This window comes from Salvelinus fontinalis, chromosome 18 (genome assembly GCF_029448725.1).
Source record: "Salvelinus fontinalis isolate EN_2023a chromosome 18, ASM2944872v1, whole genome shotgun sequence".
Taxonomy (NCBI): Eukaryota; Metazoa; Chordata; class Actinopteri; order Salmoniformes; family Salmonidae; genus Salvelinus; species Salvelinus fontinalis.
The window spans coordinates 7,870,665-7,896,643 of NC_074682.1; the positions used below are offsets into that span (position 1 = coordinate 7,870,665).

Sequence of the window (25,979 nt, forward strand, 5' to 3'; positions counted from 1 at the left end):
AGTCAAACAAATCCATATTAGTCCACAGCTCAGACAAAATGGTGATTAGAGAAGGAAAGAGGGAGAGACAGAAAGAGAAAATGTGTGGCAGAAAGAAAGAGAGAGAGAGAGAGAGAGTGTCGGGCAGAATGAGAGCAGAGTTCTTTGCTTTGATGTTTTCATTTCTGTTGAATGACCACAGTCCAGTGAGAGAGTGCTCTCATGAGCTGCACTGCTGTCAAGTTCCAGGCAGTGTCCCTCCACATATATTCTACAGCAGGGTTTCCCAACCCTCTCCTCGGGCCCCGCCAGACGTTTCACATTTTTGTTTTAACCCTAAACTGGCAGACCTGAATCAATTAGTCAACTAATCATCAAGCAGGTGTGCCAGTTTAGGGTTAAAACAAAAATGTGAAATGTCTGGGGGAGCCCAAGGAAACCCACTCTAGAGCACCGCCCACCTTCTACTTCCTCCACAGCGCCCTCATCTGTGGATCACACTTCTGCTACTCACTCACCCTCAACTCATCGCACCATAACACAACATCACTTGAAGATAGATCACACTGCTGTTTTTCTATCATTAGAACTCTTCAATTTGGATCACAACTCTGGTTCTGTCCCTTCACCACCATTCACATCACAGGGATTTTAACTGTGTCTCACTGGATTGTTTATGCAGTAGTCCTTTGGAATCACATTGGTTGGACTGCTGGACTGGACCGCTGGACCGGACTGCTGGACCAGACTTGAACCCCATGCAGTGTATAGTAGCCTGCAGCGATGTCATCTGTTCTCTCCCCCCGCAACGCAAAGGATCAGCCACGCACGACAAAGTCCCTCTCTGACTCGTCTCCCACTACACCCTCGCTGACTTCCAGAGGCCTCAAAGTAAGAGCAGATCACTTTATCTTGTCTATGGGCAATAACAAGGAAATGCCTAGGATGCTTTTTGTAAACATTGCTATGTGCAGAAGCTCAGATAAAATGCAGTGCTTGACTTTTGACTATCATCATTGGTTTGGAGCACAGTGCACTGTGTGTAGGTCTAATACTATAGGTTAGTGGTTCCCAACCAGAGGTACTACAACCTTGGCCTATCCACAGGGTGTACTTGTGAAGACTCACGAGACCATAGGCCTACTGGTAAAATGCAGGAGGGGATACTTCATGGGTACTCCAGGAACAGCAAACTCAGTTGGTACAGTAACCAAAAAAGGCTGGAAACCACTGCTATAGGTGTTATGCTTTAAGGATATCCAGGAAAAACGGGTTATTTTGAATATCTTTCTTTGTTTAACCATAAACTTTTCACTCCACATTGAAACCAATCTAAATGTTCCATGAGCAGACATCATCAGATTGTAATGGCAGATGGTGATGAGCCCTCTTGAGCCAGGTGGCTTATGTGGGAGTACATTTGACTAAAGGAAAATACATTTTCAGCATTGGCTGCATGCATGTAACTATTCAAAGAACATCTCTCCCACAAAGAGGCTCGCTCTCTCTTTGTGAGAGAGATGTCCAATACAGCCTCAACATTTACTTCCCACGATGGGTCATATAATTCCTGGATAAGTTTGGAGTTTCCATGACATCATCAGCTCCATGCTATTTTTTTCATCAGGCAGAAAGTTGCCTTGGAATTTTACGGAGAGGGGTCCTGTGTAACTTGAAATAACAAGAGGCAAATGACATATAAAACTCAGATTGGCATTGAAGATAGATCGCTGACAGGATCAACAATATCAAACCCTGCTTTCAAGTGGGTCTTCCTGTTATCACTCTGGACAAGACTCTGGCAGCACCTTTTTGCACAATGAGCCAGGCAGCGAAAAATAAACGGGAAAATACAAAATAAATTGTAATAAGAAGTTAATCTCAAATGGTTACTCAAGCAGTGACACTGGTACTTTGAGGGAGTGAGAGAGTGAGCAAGAGAGCAAAATAGACCAAGACAGCGAGAGCAAAAGAGCGAGAGAGCAAGCAAAAGAAAGAGCGAGCAAAAGAGGGAGCGAGAGAGAGAGAGAGGGAAGGAAAGATGGTGAGAGTACTTAGAGCTGGCTTGTATTGGAACGCAGACACAGTGTCTATCCCTCCGCTGGTCCAGTGGGAGAAGCTCACATTTTCCACTCGGGAAGAGCTGGTCAACAGACAGTCCCCCATGGCATCTAACAGAGCAGGAAGGGGAGCACAGAAGAAGACTGGCCTGGTCCACAAACAAGCAGTAGCCCTTACACTCTGGGCGCAGGTGTGCAGAGGGAAGGATTTGATTGGTGTAATCAATATGGCAGTACTTTCACCTAGCCTACTAGAGAACCAGGTGGAGCTACAAGCATATTGTTTATACCCATATCTGAAGTGCCTATGAGTTAGATATTATAGGGGTTATTCTTGACTGGGTTGGTCAGTGTTGGAAGGCTTGATAGACTCCGAGCAGGCCCTCTCCATCACACCAGCATCTCCCAGTGCTGGATCTATGATCCAAAGCAGAGCGTCAGGGGGTCAACAGCAAGCCTTCTTTTAATGAGAGCTTACCATGGCTCCAAACACACAGACAGACTCTTTAATAAAAGAGAGCTGACAGTGTTGACACAGACTGAGAGCTTGTTGATGTCTGACGGGAACCATTCCTATGTGTTTTTACATGAGGCCCGAGACTAAAGCAATGGACTCCTAGACCACCTTGAACAATTCAGTTTAATCTATATTTGTGAAGAAACTGGCCAACACTATATAGAGCCTAAAGTCGCCCGTATACTAGGTTTGGTTTGCTCCTAGCAGAACTCGGCTAGGTGAAGTGAACGTCTGTGACTCGCATTGACCCTTAAAAGACTTTTAGCTGAAAAATGAGTAAAGTGGCAATATTACTGTTTTGGCCTCTAGCTAAAACATAGCCAGAATACAGTTCCTCAAAATAGTCAGAATGAAATCAAAAAATCTGTAAATTCCTTTTGATGTTTTTGCCAACGAGGTCTTAGTCACAGAATTTTGAATCTAACTAAGATGTTAGTTGCAGTATTTTTCAAGTGGGGGGAAAAAATGCATGAAAACTAGTCGTCTCTCGTTGAATGGCAACAAACACTTCAATGAAGAATCCCGTCCATAGTTCTCACTCCTACTAGGATTAGTAGGCTGTTTGACCGATCACCTAAGAAGGCGTCACCTACGAAGGGCCGTAAGATTTTGGCTACCGAACTTTAACGTGCATCAAGATTTTTTTTTTACTCAAACAGCAGAAAAACTAACCTGCCGAAGTACAAAACGAACAAAAATGTAATCATAATATATGTGCAAACTGTTTTGACTGGGAGTGCACAAGAGAAAATGCATACGATCTTACATTGTTAACTTTATCCATTGACGTGATTTCTAGATAGCGCAACCGTAATCAATGTTAAAGGCCTTCACTCTTGCATGCCGTGGCGTAAAAGCCTAAATATTTGGCTTTGTCGGTTGAACTCTTGTAATTGCCTGACAAAGTGCTGGTCCGTCATGGTTCCCTAGTCACATGGAAAAGCAGCATGGGCAGAAAATGGAAGTAGGCTGTCCACTGCAGCCTGAGAACACAGAGGTCAGGGCCTGCCCCAGATACTGTAGGAGAGTGACTGAGGATACATCACAGCATGAATGATTCGGTCTGCAGTGGAACACATCTCCTATTCTATCAGTAGTACACTTCTCAGCTCTACTGAAATAAATCCGCAAGGCAAGTGACAAGTGACCTGAAAATCATCGGACACTATTAAAAAGCTCAAACAATGCCATTTTTGCAGGAGTGTCTCTTTAAAAAAGCACACTCATACACCCTGCCTCCAACCCTTCAGCAGGCAATATCCGTCAAGATTCCCAAGCTAAGCCACTGCCAAAGTTATGACCTTTTTTGGATATGTTTAGTTTTTATCTCTGCCTCTCAGTTAATGCATGTGGCTGTTTCGTAAGTCCATTCTCTAACTTGGTGTGCGCTTCAAGTTTCATCCCAAGATGCTCTCTGCTGATAAGCGCATGCTTGGCTGCGGGACAGTGCGAAGGTCTAAGTCTTCCGTGAGAGGTCATAGCTAGGGCCAGGGGTTTTTCCTGACCACTTGAACTGAAAATTAGAAACACAGAATCTTTATGCAAACAGGACACAAAGTCCTTTACAAAGTGTTCATCTTGACCGCTCTGCTCTGTCATTTTAGAGGCTGGTAATGCAGTGGTCTTATTGAGGTCACTCAAGTAAAGTCCGGAGCAGGGCTGAGGGAGATTCCATTGGCAACATTCAAACAAATAGGGGACCAGACATATGGTGGAGTTAAATGCAAACAGTAATAGAGAAATGCCTGTTATGGGTCTCATTCCCAGGTCTCCAAGCCCATAGGCAGGACTGCTAACCAAAGCTCCAATATGGGTTCACTTTTTTAAGAGGAATTGTAACAGGCATACCTTGGCAAGGTTCGTTACAATAATTATGACCCAGGCAGTTCTGTGAGTGTTCAGAATGTTATCTTTGGTCATGACTTGGACTGCAATAAATGGAAACTCAAACACATTCACTTTGAAGTAAAAAAAAAAAAAAAATGCAATCACTTTGGTACCATATGCACAAGTATGTGGTACATCACAACTCTAAACCCCCAAAAAACTAAATACATCATCAAAAGGCCTCCTGTTTTAAAACCTTAAGCAATTAAAAAAAAAAAAAAAAAAAATAATTCACTTGTTCACTGCACCAAATTATTCAATTTGCATACATATTCATTAAATATAAAATTCTATTTTTTACATCATAAATGTATCAATTGACATCATTTCAAGTTGGATGGTGAAACTAAATCATAATTATGTCATGGCTTCAGAAGCTTCTGATAGGTGAATTGACATCATTTCCGTCAATTGGAGGTGTACCTGTGGATGTATTCCAAGGCCTACCTTCAAACTCAGTGCCTCTGCTAGTTGAGAACAAGTTCTCATTTACAACTGCAACCTGGCCAAGATAAAGCAAAGCAGTGCAACACAAACAACACAGTTACACATGGAATAAATGAATATACGGTCAATAATACATTAGAAAAAGTCTATATTCAGTGTGTGCAAATGAGGTAGGATAACGGAGGTAAGGCAATAAATAGGCCATAGTGGTGAAATGATTACAATATAGCAATTAAACACTGGAGGGATAGATGTGCAGAAGATGAGTGTACAAGTAGAGATACTGGGGTGCAAAGGAGCAAAATAGATAACAGTATGGGGATGAGGTAGTTGGATGGGCCAAGATGGCACGTGATATGTCGTCCTCCCGTGTATTTTTCGTCTTTTTTTGTATATATTTCAATTTATTTTCAATCTGTTTTCCATTTTAAAATTAAATATACCTTCCGGTAACCCGCCTCACCCAATGTGACACGGATCTGCTATTTTTTTTAGACCTTATAGCCAGAACCTCCATCAGAAGCTAAACAGCTAATTAGCTACTAGATATTTAGCCATTGTTAGCCACTGCTAGTGGCCTTTCCTTCTGCACAGACACCAGACCTTTTTTTGTTTGTTGCCTGGATAATACTTGCCAGCATCGGACTGTTTTCTCCACTACAACCCTGGACCACTACTCCTGATCATCACAGCTAGCTAGCTGCCACCGAGTGACCTGAAGCTAGCTCTGAGCCAGGCCCACCTCCTGGGCTACTCTGTGATCACCCGGCTACTCAGCCGATACCTCCCGGACTCCACCCCAACGCGGCTAGAATCCACCACTCCACCGGATCCTTGCCGTAAGCTCTGGACCTTTGCATCAGATCATCGCTGCTACCTAGTGGCTACAGGGGCTAATGCCCCTGCCCCTAAGCTAGCACCAGTTAGCCGCAAGCCAGGCGCATCTCCCGGCTAGCAAACAAAATTAAAACAATTACCTCTTTCGCCATCTGGTCTGGACACTTTGTCGACACGGCGCCCCACCGTACCACCACGACTGGTCTGCCGACTTAACTCCATCCGCTGTGCCCTCAACCGGCCTTTGCCGGACGTCGGAGCAGACGCTTCTACTTACCCCGGCCTGCTAACTTTAAACGCCATGTGTCCCGCGTGCTAGCGTAGTAACGACTACCCCTCGGCTTCCCTGTTCCATCTATTGCTGTTCGCTGGACCTTATGATCACTTGGCTACATAGCTGATGCCTACTGGACTGTTCATTAATCACGGTACTCCATTTTGTTTATTTCTGTTTATCTGTCGGGCCCCAACTCAGGTCCTGTGTGTACTTAACCGACCCTCTCTGCCCATTCATCGCCATTTTACCTGTTGTTGTCTTACATGTTGTTGCCTTAGCTAGCTCTCCCAATCAACACCTGTGATTGCTTTATGCCTCGCTTTGTCTCTCTCAAATGTCAATATGCCTTGGACACTGTTGTTTAGGATAGTTGTCTTAGTTTACTGCGGAGCCTCTAGTCCCACTCAACGTGCCTCAGATACCTCCTTTGTCCCACTTCTCACATGTGGTGACCTCACCCAGCATAACTAGCCCGTCCAGAGATCCAACCTCTCATCATCACTCAATGCTTGGGTTTACCTCCACTGTACCCGCACCCCACCATACCCCTGTCTGTACATTAAACTCTGAATCTATTCTACCACGCCCAGAAATCTGCTGCTTTTATTCTCTGTCCTCAACGCACAAGACAACCAGTTTTGATAGCCTTTAGCCATACCCTCATCCTACTCCTCCTCTGTTCCTCTGGTGATGTAGAGGTGAATCCAGGCCCTGCAGTACCTAGCTCCACTCCTATTCCCCAGGCGCTCTCTTTTGATGACTTCTGTAACCGTAATAGCCTTGGTTTCATGCATGTTAACATTAGAAGCCTCCTCCCTAAGTTTGTTTTGTTCACTGCTTTAGCTCACTCTGCCAACTCGGATGTTTTAGCCGTGTCTGAATCCTGGCTTAGAAAGACCACCAAAAATTCAGACATTTTCATCCCCAACTACAAGATTTTCAGACAAGATAGAACGGCCGAAGGGGGCGGTGTTGCAATCTACTGCAAAGATTGCCTGCAGAGTTCTGTTTTACTATCCAGGTCTGTTCCCAAACAATTTGAACTTCTACTTTTAAAAATCCACCTCTCTAAAAACAAGTCTCTCACCGTTGCCGCCTGCTATAGACCACCCTCTGCCCCCAGCTGTGCTCTGGACACCATATGTGAACTGATTGCCCCCCATCTATCTTCAGAGCTCGTGCTGCTAGGCGACCTAAATTGGAACATGCTTAACACCCCAGCCATCCTACAATCTAAGCTTGATGCCCTCAATCTCACACAAATTATCAATGAACCTACCAGGTACCACCCCAATTCCGTAAACACGGGCACCCTCATAGATATCATCCTAACCAACTTGCCCTCCAAATACACCTCTGCTGTTTTCAACCAAGATCTCAGCGATCACTGCCTCATTGCCTGCATCCGTAATGGGTCAGCGGTCAAACGACCTCCACTCATCACTATGAAACGCTCCCTGAAACACTTCAGCGAGCAGGCCTTTCTGATCGACCTGGCCGATGTATCCTGGAAGGATATTGATCTCATCCCGTCAGTAGAGGATGCCTGGATATTTTTTTTAAATGCCTTCCTCACCATCTTGAATAAGCATGCCCCATTCAAGAAATTTAGAACCAGGAACAGATATAGCCCTTGGTTCTCTCCTGACCTGACTGCCCTTAACCAACAGAAAAACATCCTATGGCGTTCTGCATTAGCATCGAACAGCCCCCGTGATATGCAACTTTTCAGGGAAGCTAGAAACCAATATACACAGGCAGTTAGAAAAGCCAAGGCTAGCTTTTTCAAGCAGAAATTTGCTTCCTGCAACACAAATTAAAAAAGTTCTGGGACACTGTAAAGTCCATGGAGAATAAGAACACCTCCTCCCAGCTTCCAACTGCACTGAAGATAGGAAACACTGTCACCACCGACAAATCCACTATAATTGAGAATTTCAATAAGCATTTTTCTACGGCTGGCCATGCTTTCCACCTGGCTGCCCCTACCCCGGTCAACAGCACTGCCCTCCCCTCTGCTACTCGCCCAAGCCTTCCCCATTTATCTTTCTCCCAAATACAGTCAGCTGATGTTCTGAAAGAGCTGCAAAATCTGGACCCTTACAAATCAGCGTGTCAAATCGGAGGGTCTGTTGTCCGGGCCTCTGGCAGTCTCTATGGGGGTGCCACAGGGTTCAATTCTTGGACCGACTCTCTTCTCTGTATACATCAATGATGTCGCTCTTGCAGCTGGTGATTCTCTGATCCATCTCTACGCAGACGACACTATTCGGTATACTTCTGGCCCTTCTTTTGACACTGTGTTAACAACCCTCCAGACGAGCTTCAATGCCATACAACTCTCCTTCCGTGGCCTCCATTTGCTCTTAAATACAAGTAAAACTAAATGCATGCTTTTCAACCGATCGCTGCCTGCACCTGCCCGCCTGTCCAACATCACTACTCTGGACGGCTCTGACTTAGAATATGTGGACAACTACAAATACCTAGGTGTCTGGTTAGACTGTAAACTCTCCTTCCAGACTCACATCAAACATCTCCAATCCAAAGTTAAATCTAGAATTGGCTTCCTATTCCGCAACAAAGCATCCTTCACTCATGCTGCCAAACATACCCTTGTAAAACTGACCATCCTACCATTCCTCGACTTTGGTGATGTCATTTACAAAATAGCCTCCAAAACCCTACTCAATAAATTGGATGCAGTCTATCACAGTGCCATCCGTTTTGTCACCAAAGCCCCATATACTACCCACCACTGCGACCTGTACACTCTCGTTGGCTGGCCCTCGCTTCATACTCGTCTTCGAACCCACTGGCTCCAGGTCATCTACAAGACCCTGCTAGGTAAAGTCCCCCCTTATCTCAGCTCGCTGGTCACCATAGCAGCACCTACCTGTAGCACGCGCTCCAGCCGGTATATCTCTCTGGTCACCCCCAAAACCAATTCTTCCTTGGGCCGCCTCTCCTTCCAGTTCTCTGCTGCCAATGACTGGAACGAACTACAAAAATCTCTGAAACTGGAAACACTTATCTCCCTCACTAGCTTTAAGCACCAGCTGTCAGAGCAGCTCATAGATTACTGCACCTGTACATAGCCCATCTATACTTTAGCCCAAACAACTACCTCTTTACCTACTGTATTTATTTATTTATTTATTTTGCTCCTTTGCACCCCATTATTTCTATCTCTACTTTTTTCTATCTCTACTATCTCTACTTTTTTTACTTGCTATATTGTATTTACTTCGCCACCATGGCCTTTTTATATTTTTATTTATTTATATATATATTTTGTTTGCCTTCACCTCCCTTATCTCACCTCACTTGCTCATATTGTATATAGACTTATTTTTCACTGTATTATTGACTGTATGTTTGTTTTACTCCATGTGTAACTATGTGTTGTTGTATGTGTCGAACTGCTTTGCTTTATCTTGGCCAGGTCGCAATTGTAAATGAGAACGTGTTCTCAATTTGTCTACCTGGTTAAATAAAGGTGAAAAAAAATAAAAAATAAACAGATCACTGACCATTTTGAATCGCGCCGAACCTGCTACGCTGTGCAATCCGGTTTCCGAGCTGGTCACGGGTGCACCTCAGCCACACTCGAGGCACAAAACGATATCATAACCCCATCGATTAAAGACAGTAATGTGCAGCTGTCTTCATTGACCTGGCCAAGGCTAACAACTCTGTCAATCACCGTATTCTTATTTGCAGACTCAACAGCTTTGGTTCCTCAAATGACTGCCTCGCCTGGTTCACCAACTACTTCTCCGACAGAGTTCAGTGTGTCAAATTGGAGGGCCTGTTGTCCGGACCTCTGGCAGTCTCTTGCCTAACATCATTTTTTGGAAACGGTATATTGATGATATTTTTGTTCTATGGAGGGGTGATGCAAAACATCTCCAGGCATTCCATGCTTTTCTTAACTCCTGTTCTGAATATTTGAGATTTACTATGCAATCTGATACACGTCAAATCAGTTTTCTTGATCTTGTGTGAAAATAATGTTCTATACACTGATCTTTACAGGAAACCTACTGATCGTAACAGTTTTAGGGCTGACAGTATTCACCCACTTCCCTTGAAAAATAGTTTGCCCTACAGCCAATTCTGTCGTATCAAAAGAATTTGCAAAAACAATCAGATTTCGACAGAAATATGACTGAGAGGCAAAGAAAGTTCAAGGAGAGGGGGTACAAAAATGATCAGATTAATATTGCCATTGAGAAAATTCAAAACAAAACGAGACATGACATTTTTGAAGGGCAGTCTCGCAAAAAGACGCATTCTTGCATTCTAACTACCTGCTATTCAAAACGCTCTGAACAAATTAAGGGAATCGTTCACAAACATTGGCACATCCTAAAATCCGATGGTAGTCTCGGTAATGTGTTTTCGGACCTTCCCTTGGTTGTATTTTCGCGGGGCAGAAATCTCAGAGACCATTTGGTACACTCTGATTTACCACCCCAAGATATTCCTGAACAACGTCTATTTGCGCCCCTACTGGATGGAAATTACAAGTGTAATGGCTGTGCTCAATGCAATGGCACTTATACATGTAGATCCTTCAAACACACACACACAGGGAAATCGATCCCAATCAAAGGTGTTATTACGTGCTCCACTAAGGCAGTAATTTATAACCCCTCTTATAACTTGTCCTTGTGGTAAAAATGATGTGGGTAAAACAAAGCGCAAATTAAAAGTACGTATCTCTGAGCATCGTAGCACCATTGGGTGCAAAAACTCGACTCCACTTTTTGGAGGCAGGCCACTCGATTTCGTCTCTGAGTTATATTGGCATCGAACATGTCACCCTCCCCAGGAGAGGGGGTGACCTTAATAATTTATTGTTAAAACGAGAGGCTGCCTGGATCTTTAACTTAAAGACCCTTGCTCCCTTCAGTCTCAACGTAGACTTGATCTGAAGCCATTCTTGTGATTATTGTGACTTTTTCATTGTAATTGTTTGTAAGCTTGTGTAGTCTAAAAGGAATCTATGATCGTATGCTATCCATTTGTTTTTTGTATGCTGTTTGTATGCCATTTTAATATTTGAGAATTAACCAATGATATTAGGCCACTCTTGGTCATGATTACAGACACCTGTGTGTCTTTTGACACTATATAAACGAGTCATCCCTCAGTGTTTGTGTTCATACCCTGATGAAGACCGCTTGGCTGTCGAAACGTTGGATATTACATTTTTGCATCTGAGCTCCTAGAGTGTGCGGCTCTTCTTTATTTTCAAGTTTTCTACTCCGCTAGCCAGCACCTCACCTAAATAGGTGTGCTTTTCTTTTTCTTCTAGATCAGTCTCTATGAGGGTGCCACAGGGTTCAATTCTCTGGCCGACTCTTTTCTCTGTATATATCAACGAGGTCGCTCTTGCTGCGGGTGATTCCCTGATCCACCTCTACGCAGATGACACCATTCTGTATACATCTGGCCCCTCTTTGGACACTGTGATAACTAAAGTCCAAACGAGCTTCAATGCCATACAACACTCCTTCTGTGGCCTCCAACCGCTCTTAAACGCTAGTAAAACCAAATGCATGCTTTTCAACCGTTCGCTGCCTGCATCCGCACGCCCGACTAGCATCACCACCCTGGATGGTTCCGACCTAGAATATGTGGACATCTATAAGTACCTAGCTGTCTGGCTAGACTGTAAACTCTCCTTCCAGACTCATATCAAACATCTCCAATCCAAAATCAAATCTAGAGTCGGCTTTCTATTTCGCAAACAAAGCCTCCTTCACTCACGCCGCCAAACTTACCCTAGTAAAACTGACTATCCTACCGATCCTCGACTTCGGCGATGTCATCTACAAAATAGCTTCCAATACTCTACTCAGCAAACTGGATGCAGTTTATCACAGTGCCATCCGTTTTGTTACTAAAGCACCTTATACCACCCACCACTGCGACCTGTATGCTCTAGTCGGCTGGCCCTCGCTACATGTTCGTCGTCAGACCCACTGGCTCCAGGTCATCTACAAGGCTATGCTAGGTAAAGCGCCACCTTATCTCAGTTCACTGGTCACGATGGCAACACCCACCCGTAGCACGCGCTCCAGCAGGTGTATCTCACTGATCATCCCTAAAGCCAAAACCTCATTTGGCCGCCTTTCCTTCCAGTTCTCTGCTGCCTGCGACTGGAACGAATTGCAAAAATCTCTGAAGTTGGAGACTTATCTCCCTCAACAACTTTAAACATCTGCTATCTGAGCAGCTAACCGATCGCTGCAGCTGTACATAGTCCATCGGTATATAGCCCACCCAATTTACCTACCTCATCCAAAAACTGTTCATTTATTTACTTTTCTGCTCTTTTGCACACCAGTATCTCTACTTGCACATGATCATCTGATGATTTATCACTCCAGTGTTAATCTGCTAAATTGTAATTATTCGCTCCTATGGCCTATTTATTGCCTACCTCCTCATGCCTTTTGCACACATTGTGTATAGATTCTTTTGTTTTTTTCTTTTCTACTATGTTATTGACTTGTTTATTGATTACTCCATGTGTAACTCTGTGTTGTCTGTTCACACTGCTATGCTTTATCTTGGCCAGGTCGCAGTTGCAAATGAGAACTTGTTCTCAACTAGCCTACCTGGTTAAATAAAGGTGAAATAAAAATTTAAAAAAATAAAATACTCTGTCTTAGTCGTCCTAATGTTAGGGACTGATCTGGCTATGCCAAATGGCATTGGGCTACACTAGTTAATTTAGCAGACAAGATTTACAAGTGAAGACAGACACATCGGGGACGCAACTGCGTGTATCCTTATCCAATTCCGAGAGGCATATTGAAGATATTAGAAGAAATGTCCACATTTACTTTTCGTCAGCCAACAAGATGAGTAGGCCTAATGAACAGCGAAAGCACTAGTCTGTCAATCTACTATCCCCCACAGTACAAAAGTTGACCTATTCTGTGTGAGAAATAAATATTCCAAACATAGTCTGGGACAGTTGTGGGATGCAATAGATCCCAAATGAATACAACCACCAGCATAAAAGAAAAATATTAATTACGCAACAAAGCACACATGGCAGTAGGCTATAAGCGCAAATGTTCCATTAGCGGGTAAACACCATTATCAAAAGTGACTGCAAATGAGATTCTTCATGTAATGTTTTTATGACAAAGGTGCATTTTTATGGTGAAATATCTTCCCCAAACTTGAAACTCATGCGCTGCTTATGTATGACAGTTAGGCTCTCCACCCCTTGTAAAGCGGGTTAATGTGCTTAATTTTAAGAAGTTATTTGGCCACTTTAGTTGTGATATAAACCTAACCCATAGGCCTATGCCTATGCTACATGAGGTGTGCGACCTATGATTTGAAAAAGTAGCAAAAAAGGCATTGCTTCTTATGCTGGGCATCATTCACAAGTAATAATATATATAATTCACAAGTGATACAGTAGGCAAAAATTGTCACCCATCAGACTTTTCTTGATTTAATCTTGTCTTATACTAAATATGTTTGAAATTTGATTTAAAATCAACCATTATCATGCACCTGCTCGAAACGGGGGCAGCTGGGGAAAAAAAATGTCATCCATACACGTAAATAGTGAATGGAGGACGCTTTTCCCCGTGGTTCATTTTCATGCCAGCTAGATAGGCTATACTCCTGTTGTAAATATAAGCATTGTGCTTAATATTAGGAAAGTTGAGAAATAAATATAGTAGGCATAACCTATAGAATGCTGATCGGATTCTCCTCTTTTTAGTAGAGGCCATCACTCTGTTTTCTCGCGCACTTGCGTAGCCTTTAGAAATGTTGTGCAACATGAGCTCATGGGCTCTCATGACGTGTTTGTTTCGATTTTCGATTACATTTGCATTGATGTCAGAGTGATTAGAGGGACAATAGAGTGCTGAGTACCAGGCAGTTAGCACGTTTGGTAGGCTACTAATGACCATCAGCAGCATCAGATCTTGGAGAAGCTTAATTACAGTGACTAAACTGTCACATGGAATTTGACTGCCTTCATGACTCGTGACCACCGGTGTGGAGGTAATACTGTCACCGCAACGGCCCTAGTTGTGACAGCCTGAATTTAAATCGATTAAATTTAGATTTTTTTTTGTCACTGGCCTACACACAATACCCCATAATATCAAAGTGGAATTATGTTTTCCAAAGTGTTTACAATGTAATTATTAAAACTGTCTTGAGTCAATAAGTATTGCCCTTTGTTATGGCAAGCCTAAACATGTTCAGGAGTAAAAATTGGCTTAAGTCACATAAGTTGCATGGACACTGTGTGCTGAAATAGTGTTTAACAGGATTGTTGAATGACTACCTAATCTTTGTACCCAAACACATGCAATTATCTGTAAGGTACTGAAGTTGAGCAGTATATTTAAAACAGATTCAACCACATGGACCAGGCAGGTTTTCCAAAGGATTACATTGAAAACCTATTGGTAAAAAAACTAAAAAAGAAGACATTGATTATCCCTTTCAGCATGGTGAAGTTAAGTACACTTTGGAGGGTGTATCAATACACACAGTCACTACAAAGATGCAGGCATCCTTCCTAACTCAGTTGCTGGAGAGGAAGGAAAATGCGCCGGGATTTCACCATGTGGCCAATTGTGACTTTAAAACAGAGTTTAAAATTGAAATATGCAATTTTTTGGGCGACCTGACCAAATTCACATAGAAAGTTAGTTATAGATTTTTCATTGAAAGCATGTCTAAGAAGTGGTAGATCTGTTCTATGTGCGCTATTTCTATGTTTTCCATTCATAAGTTTTGTTTTTGCGTCTCACACTTTCGGTTTTGGACACCAGCTTCAAACAGCTGAAAATACAATATTTTTGATTATGGAAAATATATTTAGATAGTACAATGATACTCTATACTATACTTGCTTGTTTTGTCACATAATCTTAAATTAGGCGAACTATAACAATTTTAGCGACCAGGAAATGGCAGAGCGATTTCTGCGTAGTGCACCTTTAATGGCTGTGATATGAGAGAACTGAGAATGAATCAACAACATTGTAGTTACACAATACTAATCTAAAACGATAGAGGGAAAAGAAAGAATCATGTACAGAATTTAAATATGACAAAACATGCATCCTTTTTGCAACAATGAGCTAAAGTAATACTGCTAAAAATGTGGCTTACGAGCAGACTCTCTCCCAGACAATGGAAAATCTAACCCTTTTCGTACCTCCGCCATAAACTTCTCCAGATTGAGGCAAACGGTGGACTGTTGCTCCCACACCGCCGTAGCCCAGACGAGTGCCCTCCTTTGTCCTGTTGGAAAAAAACTAAGAGCAAACCAGATGGGATGGCGTATTGCTGCAGAATGCTGTGGTAGCCATGCTGGTTAAGTGTTCCTTGAATTCGGAATAAATCACCAGAAAAGCACCCCCACACCATAACACCTCCTCCTCCATGCTTCATGGTGGGAACCACACATGCAGAGATCATGCAGAGATCATCATCCGTTCACTACTCCAAAAGGACAGATTTCCACCGGTCTAATGTCCATTGGTCGTGTTTCTTGGCCCAAGCAAGTCATTTCTTCTTATTGGTGTCCTTTAGTAGTGGTTTCTTTGCAGCAATTCAACCATGAAGGCCTGATTCACGCAGTCTCCTCTGAATAGATCATGTTGAGATGTGTCTGTTACTTGAATTATGAGAAGCATTTATTTGGGATGCAATTTGAGGTGCAGTTAACTCTAAAGAAATTATCCTCTGCGGCAGAGACTCTGGATCTTCCTTTCCTGTGGCGGTCCTCATGAGAGCCAGTTTCATTATAGCTCTTGATGGTTTTTACGACAGCACTTGAAGAAACTTTCAAAGTATTTTAAATTTTCCAGATTGACTGACCATGTCTTAAAGTAACCATGGACTGTCATTTCTCTTTGCTTATTTGAGCATTTCTTGCCATAATATGGACTTGGTATTTTACCAAATAGGGCCGTCTTCTGTGTATCATCCCTACCTTGTCACAACACAACACAACACATTGGCAGATACACATTAAGAAGGAAAGAAATGCCACAAATGAACGTTTAACAAGGCACACCTGTTAATTGAAATAAATTCCAGGTAACTACCTCACGAAGCTGGTAGAGAGAATGCCAAGAGTGTGCAAAGGTGTCATCAAGGCAAAGGGTGGCTACTTTGAAGAATCTGAAATGTAAAATATATTTTGTTTTGTTTGACACTGTTTTTGGTACTACATGATTCCATATGTGTTATTTCATAGTTTTGATGTCTTCACAATTATTCTACAATGTAGAAAATAGGAAAAAGCCTGGAATGGGTAGGTGTGTCCAAAAAAAATAGGGGTATTGTAAAGTAGTTGGCTACTGTGAAAACGTACTGTGGTGTTATGGCATTTCTGCACCACGCAACATTGTGCAAGATAACCTTTTCTATGCGACTTGTCAACTGGTACAGTATAGCTTGTGTCTCTGCTTGAAATTCATCAGCTTACAGTGAGTGTATCAATGAAATTCAGATAATGAGTGGAATATATTGTTATATACAACCCAGGTATTTCATCAGTGCCTTGTACAATACATTGTAATTCCAATTGGTAGCACAGTGACTCTTTCCACTTTGTCCTATTACTGGCTGATGGAGAATGATTATGTAGTATTTACAGCCACATTCATATATAATTTGGTTTTACCTGCCAATAGAAATTGATGTAAAATTGATACATGTATGAGGAAAAATGTAGAAATTTATTTTTGAGCACTTTATAAAACTATATAGCCAAAAGTATGTGGACACCTGCTCATCAAACATCTCATTCCAAAGTCACGGCCATTAATATGGAGTTGGTCCCTTCTTTGCGGTTGTAACAGCCTCAACTCTTTTGGGAAGGCTTTCCGCTAGATTTTGGAACACTTGTGGGGAATTGCTTCCATTCAGTCACTGATGTTGTGCTATTAGTTCTGGCTCACAGTCGGCATTCTAATTCATCCCAAAGGTGTTCGATGGGGTTGAGGTCAGGTCTCTGTGCGGGCCAGTCAATTTCTTCCACACTGATCTCGACAAACCGTTTCTGTATGGACCTTGCTTGCCATGCTGAAACAGGAAAGGGCTTCCCCAAACTGTTGCCACAAAGTTGGAAGCTCAGAATCATTATATGCTGTTGAGTTAAGATGTCCCTTCAGGGGCCGAGCCCGAACCGTGAAAAACAGCCCCAGACCATTATTCCTCCTCCACCAAACTGGTGGCCAAAGATAGTGATGGCGTGCTGCATCAGATGACCTGGCCTCCACAATCACCCGACCTGAACCCTATTGAGATGGTTTGGGAAGAGTTGTACCACAGAGTGAAGGAAAAGAAGCCAACAAGTGGGAACTCCTTCAAGACTGTTTGAAAAGCATTCCAGGTGAAGCTGGTTGAGAGAATGCCAAGAGTGTGCAAAACTGTCATCAAGGCAAATGGTGGCTGCTATGAAGAATCTAAAATATATTTTGATTTGTTTAACACTTTTTTTTGGTTACTACATGATTTCATTAGTGTTTTTTCTTAGTTGTGATGTCTTCACTCTTATTCTACAATGTTGAAAATAGTACAAAATATATTTAAAAAATAAAGAACCCTTGAATGAGTAGGTGTGTCCAAACTTTTGACTGGTACTGTAGAAGGAAAATGAATCTCTAAGCCTGACATATTTCTCAACATGCTCACAACCTGCTTTTGGATACAAATATATATTTTTTTAATAAATTGCATGTCAAATACTGTATGGAATTTACTTAGACTGACCATTTTATCATTATTTGATATATTGCTGACAAAACTAAATGTTCTCATGGCATTTCACTGAAAACGTTGATTTTAAATGAAAGGCGCTGGGGGGTGAAATGTGTGAAACCCCAAAGAATGCACAATCAAAGGTTCTGAACATAGGGGTCATTACAAGTGTCATCTGTCATAACACGTGCCTATTTTATTCCTGTTCATTAAAGCCCAATAAGCATAGGTTGATTAAAATACAGTCCCAGGCAAAAGTGACGGTCTGAGTGTGCAATATTAACCAGGAAGAAGTCATTACACCTCAGTGTTAAAGACCATTCAAACTACTCATGTTTTATGCATTTTGTAAGTGACTTATCTTTTTTGTTTGTTTTCAGCATGAAAGACTGTCCAGGTAAGCTGCTTTCATCTCAGCTCACTTTATCAAAGATTTTCACTACCAGGCATTCATACATATCCTAACGGCCATTGGTCAACTTTATTACTCAGGCCTCCTTTGCAACTGACATTTTTATTGTAAATGAGAACTTGTTCTCAACTAGCCTACCTGGTTAAATGCAGGTGAAATAAAAAGTATATTGATGACCAAGCTCTGACACAGTGAAGTAGGTGCAGTCATTTTGTTACCTTTCCCTCAGACTGGACTCGTCTGGTGCTTACGACCGAGAAGCCTATGACGCTCGCAGGGAAAACAGAATGGCAGCGAGGAAAAAGGCTGAGGAAGAGGCAGGATGCACTGACTATAAGAAGGTAACCTGTAATGTAAAATTCTCTAACGGTTTCTTAACGCTAGCAAACTGGCGTAGGTAGCTAACGATCTGTTGTGACATCTGTTATGTCATGATAAGGAAAGTACTATGTAGCCTTTATGTCAGAGGGTTCAAGTAAAGTGTAGTAGTCAAATACTGTGGCATGTTATGATATTCTGTGTCTGTTTGCTGTTGCATCTTTTATGTTGCAGATGTACGAGGAGGCCATGTCTACAAATGAGAGACTCAAGTCCCGGCTGCAGGGCAGCAAACAGGAGCTGGTGTTGGTGCAGACTCAGCTGGAGAAAGTCACACAGGTGATTATCCTTAACTGGTATTCATCCGCCACACAAAATAGTTCAGACCCTCATCCGAAAATCAAATAAAACTGATGAAAATTACCAGATTGCAGAAGAGTCCAATGAATATGTACACTACATGGTATGTGGACACCTGCTCGTCGAACATCTCATTCCGAAATCATGGGCATTAATATGGCGTTGGTCCCCCTTTGCTGCTATAACAGCCTCCACTCTTCTGGGAAAGCTTTCCACTAGACGTTGGAACATTGCTACGGTGACTTGCTTCCATTCAGTAATGAGCATTAGTGACGTCTGGCACTAATTTTGGGTGATTAGGCCTGGCTCGCAGTCAGCGTTCCAATTCATCCCAAAGGTGTTCGATGGGGTTGAGGTCAGGGCTCTGTGCGGGCCAGTCAATTTCTTCCACACCGATCTCAACAAACCATTTCTGTATGGACCTCGCTTTGTGCACAGGGTTATTATCATGCTGAAACAGGAAAGGGCCTTCCCCAAACGGTTGCCACAAAGTTGGAAGCGCAGAATTGTCTAGAATGTCATTGTATGCTGTTGCGTTAAGATTCCCCTCTCTGGAACTGTAGCACGAACCATGAAAAACAGCCCCGGACCATTATTCTTCTTCCACCAAACTTTACATTTGGCACTATGCACTGGGCAGGTAGCGTTCTCCTGGCATCCGCCAAACCCAGATTCCTCCGTCATACTGCCAGATGGTGAAGCGTGATTCATCACTCCAGAGAACCCGTTTCCGCCAATGGCGGCGAGCTTTACACCACTTCAGCCAACGCTTTGCATTGCACATGGTGATCTTACGCTTATACGCGGCTGCTCTGCCATGGAAACTAATTTCACGAAGCTCCCGACAAACAGTTTTTGTGCTGACATTTGGTACTCTGTGGTGAGTGTCGCAAACGAGGACAGACGATTATTACGAGTTACACGCTTCAGCAGTCGGCGATCCCGTTCTGTGAGCTTGTGTGGCCTACCTCTTCAAGGCTGAGCCGTTGTTGCTCCTAGACGTTTCCACACTAACAGTACTTACAGTTGACCGGGGCAGCTCTAGCAGGGCAGGAATTTGACCAACTGACTTGTTGGAAAGGTGGTATCCTATGACGGTGCCACGTTGAAAGTCATAGAGTTCTTCAGTACGGGCCATTCTACTGTCAATGTTTGGCTTTCGAGACTGCATGCTCGATTTTATATCTGTCAGCAACAGGTGTGGCTGTAATTTACTAATTTGAAGGGGTGCCCACATACTTGTAGTGTATATGGATGGTTGTGCCATTTCATGACTTATCATTGTTAATCCAGCCAACGTGTCCGATTTTTAAAATGTTTTACAGCAAAAACACCACGTATATTTATGTTAGTTCACCACCAAATACAAAAGAGGACAGACATTTTTCACAGCACAGGTAGCATGCACAAAGCCAACCTAACTAACCAAGATCCAACCAAACAAACCTAGAAACAACTTCCTCAGATGACAGTCCTATAACATGTTACACAATAAATCTATATTTTGTTCGAAAAATGTGCATATTTGAGCTATAAATCAGTTTTACATTGATGCTACCATCATAGCTACAGTCAGAAATAGCACGGGAGTAGCCAGAGTAAATACAGACACCAACGTCAACTACCTAATTACTCATCATAAAACGTTTCAGAAAAATATATGGTGTATAGCAAAATGAAAGACAAAGATCTTGTGAATACAGACAATATTTCCGATTTTTTTAAGTGTTTTACAGCGAAAACACAATATATTGTTATATTAGCTTACTGCAATGGCTAACACACAACAGCATTGATTCCAAGTAATCGGTAGCGATAGCACAGCTCGACAGATATATGAAATAGCATCCCAAATTGGGTCCTTATCTTTGTTGATCTTCCATCAGAATGTTGTAAAGGGGTCCATTGTCCAGTACCGTCTTTTTTTGGATCCAGAACGAACTATTTCCCTCTTGAATTAGCAAGCACACTGGCCGTGCGGCGCTAACCTCTCCTTCTTGAAAAAATTCTTCCAACGCATCACGTCTAAAGTCCCGAATAAATTTCAATAATATAATTAAACTATATTGAAAAAACATACTTTAGGATGATATTGTGACATGTATCAAGTAAAATCGAAGCCGGAGACCATATTCACCTATAACGACGGTTTTCCAGGAGGCAATTCCAGGTTCAACTTCGCGCCTGCGAAACAAAAAATAATGGCGTACCTCTCACTCCAAGATGATGTATTCAATCCCTGAACGAGATATTCAAGTCATTTCTGCTCTCACTTCTGCATGACGCCCAAGGGAAGGCGTATGACGTGTTTCTATGGTCCCAAGTGACATGCCCTTTTATAGACAAGCTCTTGAAAAAAGACCTCGCATTTGGAAATCTCACTTCCGGATAGGAAGAATTGAGTAGGAGGCCGTTTGAAATGGCCACCTCTTTCCAGGTTACTCAGTGCTGCCCCTTGCAGCCATAAGAAGTTTTAAAATGGCTTTTTTTGCAAAATGCTAATTATCCATTGTTTAGCTGGAATGGAATGTTCGTATCCTGTATATTCGACTGTGATATGTGGTTGTCTCACCTAGCAATCTGAAGATGAATGAATCACTCTGGATAAGAGCGTCTGCTAAAAATGTCAAATGTAAATATTTTATATACATACCTCATATTACTTTATTGACACATTTAAAAATATAAACGTTTTATATTAATATTAGAAATGTATCATTTGTACATTTCTTCTTAAAAATGTAATTACTTGTCACATTTGACTGTGTAAAACCTACAAGTAATACTTATTTGTCTGAGTGAGGCTCAGGCGGATATTTTGCGTTTTGCAACAAAACATGATTATTTGTCTCCCTGAAATTAAACTTTCAAGTGATACTGTAGATTTCAAGCAAATACATTTCAGTTATTGAACAACCCCATGCCTTGATTAGGTGGTGAAAAAACACAAATCACTTTCATAAGTTCTTTAACCCTTTTCTCAAGCGGTTGGTTGATCATGTTTTTGACAATGGATTTAGAAGTAGATATGAAAAAAATCTTCACTTGAATGTTCATCTCCCCAGCCCTCCTGCACCAATTTACATCATTTATAACCTTTTGAGTTGCAGCAGTTCAGTGTTGTGGCACTCTAACTTTGCCCAATAAGAGGACTGTAAGAACTCAGTCAGTCACCAAAGACATGGGATAAAAGGTAGGAATTCAGTTGTTGATGGATGAATATTGCACCATTCCTGTTAGGAATAAGAATATGGTAAATAGTAATGCAAAAAATGCTATAATAGAAAACTAATCTTTGTCATGTATGTGGGAAACATGATGGAAAAATGTACAGTAGCTAATTGGAAATTCAAGAAACACTTTGGGTGATATTGCACTACACACCACCTGAAAACGCATTAATTTAAAAGTAATTAAATGTATATTTTTGGTCACCCAATTACCATAATGTGTCCAAATTTGACATCATTAGTTTTCTAGGCCAAGCCATTCGGACACTACAGACATTTCATTTTTTTGTGAGAAGACTGATTTTCAGGTTCTCATGATCTGACAAACACCACTGTAGCTCGGCCACCTTCCACTTCAGATTCGGAAGGCCGCCACAGGCGGATGCGGTGGAAGGTGGCCAAGCTACAGCGGTGTTTGATATCTCTAGCTTAACTTCTTATGGCTGCTGGTGATATGACAACAGCCAGTGAAAGTGCATCGCGCCAAATTCAAACAGAAAACTCATAATTAAAATTCCTCAAACATACAAGTATCTTATACCATTTTAAAGGTAATCTTGTTGTTAATCCCACCACAGTGTCCGATTTCAAAAAGGCTTTACAGCGAAAGCACCACAAACGATTATGTTTGGTCACCGCCAAATCACAGAAAAACACAGCCATTTTTCCAGCCAAAGACAGGAGTCACAAAAAGCAGAAATAGAGATTAAATTAATCACTAACCTTTGATGATCTTCATCAGATGACACTCATAGGACTTCATGTTACACAATACATGTATGTTTTGTTCGGTAAAGTTCATATTTATATAAAAAAATCTCAGTATACATTGGCGCATTATGTTCAGTGGCTCCAAAAACATCCGGTGATTTTGCAGAGAGCCACATCAATTTCCAGAAATACTCATAATAAACGTTGATCAAAGATCAAGTGTTATACATGGAATTTTAGATCCACTTCTCCTTAATGCAACCGCTGTGTCAGATTTCATTCCCCCCTCTGATAACCAGGTGGTGAATCACATCTCTGCATGTCTGGCAGACATATCAGTGTGGATGACGGATCACCACCTCAAGCTGAACCTCGGCAAGACGGAGCTGCTCTTCCTCCCGGGGAAGGACTGCCCGTTCCATGATCTCGCCATCACGGTTGACAACTCCATTGTGTCCTCCTCCCAGAGTGCTAAGAACCTTTGCGTGATCCTGGACAACACCCTGTCGTTCTCAACTAACATCAAGGCGGTGACCCGTTCCTGTAGGTTCATGCTCTACAACATTTGCAGAGTACGACCCTGCCTCACGCAGGAAGCGGCGCAGGTCCTAATCCAGGCACTTGTCATCTCCCGTCTGGATTACTGCAACTCGCTGTTGGCTGGGCTCCCTGCCTGTGCCATTAAACCCCTACAACTCATCCAGAACGCCGCAGCCCGTCTGGTGTTCAACTTTCCCAAGTTCTCTCACGTCACCCCGCTCCTCCGCTCTCTCCACTGGCTTCCAGTTGAAGCTCGCATCCGCTACAAGACCATGGTGCTTGCCTACGGAGCTGTGAGGGGAACGGCACCTCCGTACCTTCAGGCTCTGATCAGGCCCTACACCCAAACAAGGGCACTGCGTTCATCCACCTCTGGCCTGCTCGCCTCCCTACCTCTGAGGAAGTACAGTTCCCGCTCAGCCCAGTCAAAACTGTTCGCTGCTCTGGCACCCCAATGGTGGAACAAACTCCCTCACGACGCCAGGTCAGCAGAGTCAATCACCACCTTCCGGAGACACCTGAAACCCCACCTCTTTAAGGAATACCTAGGATAGGATAAAGTAATCCTTCTAATCCCCCCCCCTTAAAAGAGTTAGATGCACTATTGTAAAGTGGTTGTTCCACTGGATATCATAAGGTGAATGCACCAATTTGTAAGTCGTTCTGGATAAGAGCGTCTGCTAAATGACTTAACCTGTTGGGGATGGGGGCGCTGTTTAGACTATTTATGCTAATTTGGCTAATTTTTTAAACGGCTTCCCACAAAATCCTTGATCGTACAATATGCATATTATTATTATTATTGGATAGAAAACAGTCTATAGTTTCTATAGGAGTTGAAATTTTGTCTCTAAGTGGAACAGAGCCCATTCTACAGCAATTTCCCTGACATGGAGTCAGATTTGAGAAATGTTGGCCACTCTTCTGAAGTCAGTTAAAAGGGCACTGTCGTTGCTATGACTATACGGACACTTCTTACGTCTTCCCCTGGATGCCTTTACGTGATGACGATTCCAACGGGGTCGATTGCGCGTTCACAGGCCCTACAAATGAAAAAACCCTGAAGCTAGTCATTCTTTGGGAGCTGCGTCATGAGCCTAGAGGACACCGGCGCGCACCTGTTCCAAGCGTTGGTTTAGCCTGTTATATTTCTCCGGTCATCTTTTCACTCGTTATAGGAGTTAAAAACATCATAAGGTAGTTAATTTAAAGCGTTTTATAGCAATTTATATCCGTTTAGTGCGATTTTGGGACATTTATTTTTGCAACGATGTGAAAAGTTGGGCACGCTTTTCAGTTCATCCCGAACGCAGTTGACATTTCCACATGGCAAGAGGACAGCTTTCCACCAAAAGACGATTTCTCCCAAGAAAGGATCCTTTGCCCAAGATACTGATGGAAGAACAGCTCAAGGTAGGACATTTTTATTATGATAAATCGTGTTTCTGTCGAAACATTTTAGTGGCTTAGGACGCCATGTTTTTTGACGTAGCTTCGCTTGGCGCAAACTGTATTGAAAAGTAAGGATAAATTAAAAAATGTAATAACGCAATTGTATTAAGAATTAAATTGTCTATCAATCCCTGTCCACCCTATATTTTTTAGTCACGTTTATGAGTATTTATGTATAAGAGTAGATCACTGTCTAAGTGGCGCAAGGACTTTTTCTTTACCAGCTTGTCTACATTTCACATTGTCTAACCATGATTTTGGTGGCTAAATATAAACATTTTCGATCAAACTGTATATGCATGTTGTAATGTGATGTTACAGGAGTGTCATCGGAAGAATTCTGAGAAGGTTAGTGAAAAAATTTATATCTTTTGGCGATGTTGACTTTTATCGCTCACTTTGGCTAGAATCAATGCTGGGCTGCTAATTGCTATGTGCTAAGCTAATATAACGATTTATTGTGTTTTCGCTGTAAGACACTTAGAAAATCTGAAATATTGTCTGTATTCACAGGATCTGTGTCTTTCGATTCGTGTATGCTGTGTATTTTTACGAAATGTTTGATGATTAGTAGTTAGGTAAACACGTTGCTCATTGTAATTATTCTAGTCCATTTGTGATGGTGGGTGCAATTGTAAACTATGCCATCTACCTGAAATATGCACTTTTTTCTAACAAAACCTATCCCATACCATAAATATGTTATCAGACTGTCATCTAATGAGTTTTTTTGTTGGTTAGGGGCTATAAATATCTTAGTTTAGCCGAATTGGTGATGGCTACTGGTGTTGGTGGACAAATAAAAGATGGTGGATTATGCTAATGTGTTTTTAGGTAATAGATGTACATCTTTACATATTGTGTCTTCCCTGTAAAACATTTTAAAAATCGGAAATGTTGACTGGATTCACAAGATCTGTGTCTTTCATTAGCTGTATTGGACTTTAATGTGTGAAAGTTAAATATTTTAAAAAAATATTTTTTTTGAATTTCGCGGCACTGGTTTTTCAGTGGGGGGGGGGGGGTGTGCCGCTAGCGCCACGCTGATCCTAGACAGGTTAAATGTAAATGTAAAATTTCAAAAAAGCTTTACGGAAAAAGCAAACCATGCAATAATCTGAGGTCGGCGTCAGAGCCCAATCAAGACAAAAATATATCCGCCATATTGTGCAGTCAA

The 25,979-nt window shown here is 42.1% G+C and overlaps 1 protein-coding gene across 1 annotated transcript in view; it reads left to right on the forward strand.

Moving 5' to 3' along the window:
- Nucleotides 1–446: 446 nt before the first annotated feature.
- LOC129814885 (protein phosphatase 1 regulatory subunit 12B-like) overlaps nt 447–25,979 on the forward strand; it is a 33,942-nt gene continuing 8,409 nt past the window's right edge. The window contains exons 1-4 of the mRNA XM_055868012.1: nt 447–870; nt 18,160–18,176; nt 18,421–18,532; nt 18,744–18,848. Coding sequence (XP_055723987.1) covers nt 763–870; nt 18,160–18,176; nt 18,421–18,532; nt 18,744–18,848 — 342 coding nt within the window. The 5' untranslated portion in view covers nt 447–762. The remainder of the gene's footprint in view (nt 871–18,159; nt 18,177–18,420; nt 18,533–18,743; nt 18,849–25,979) is intronic.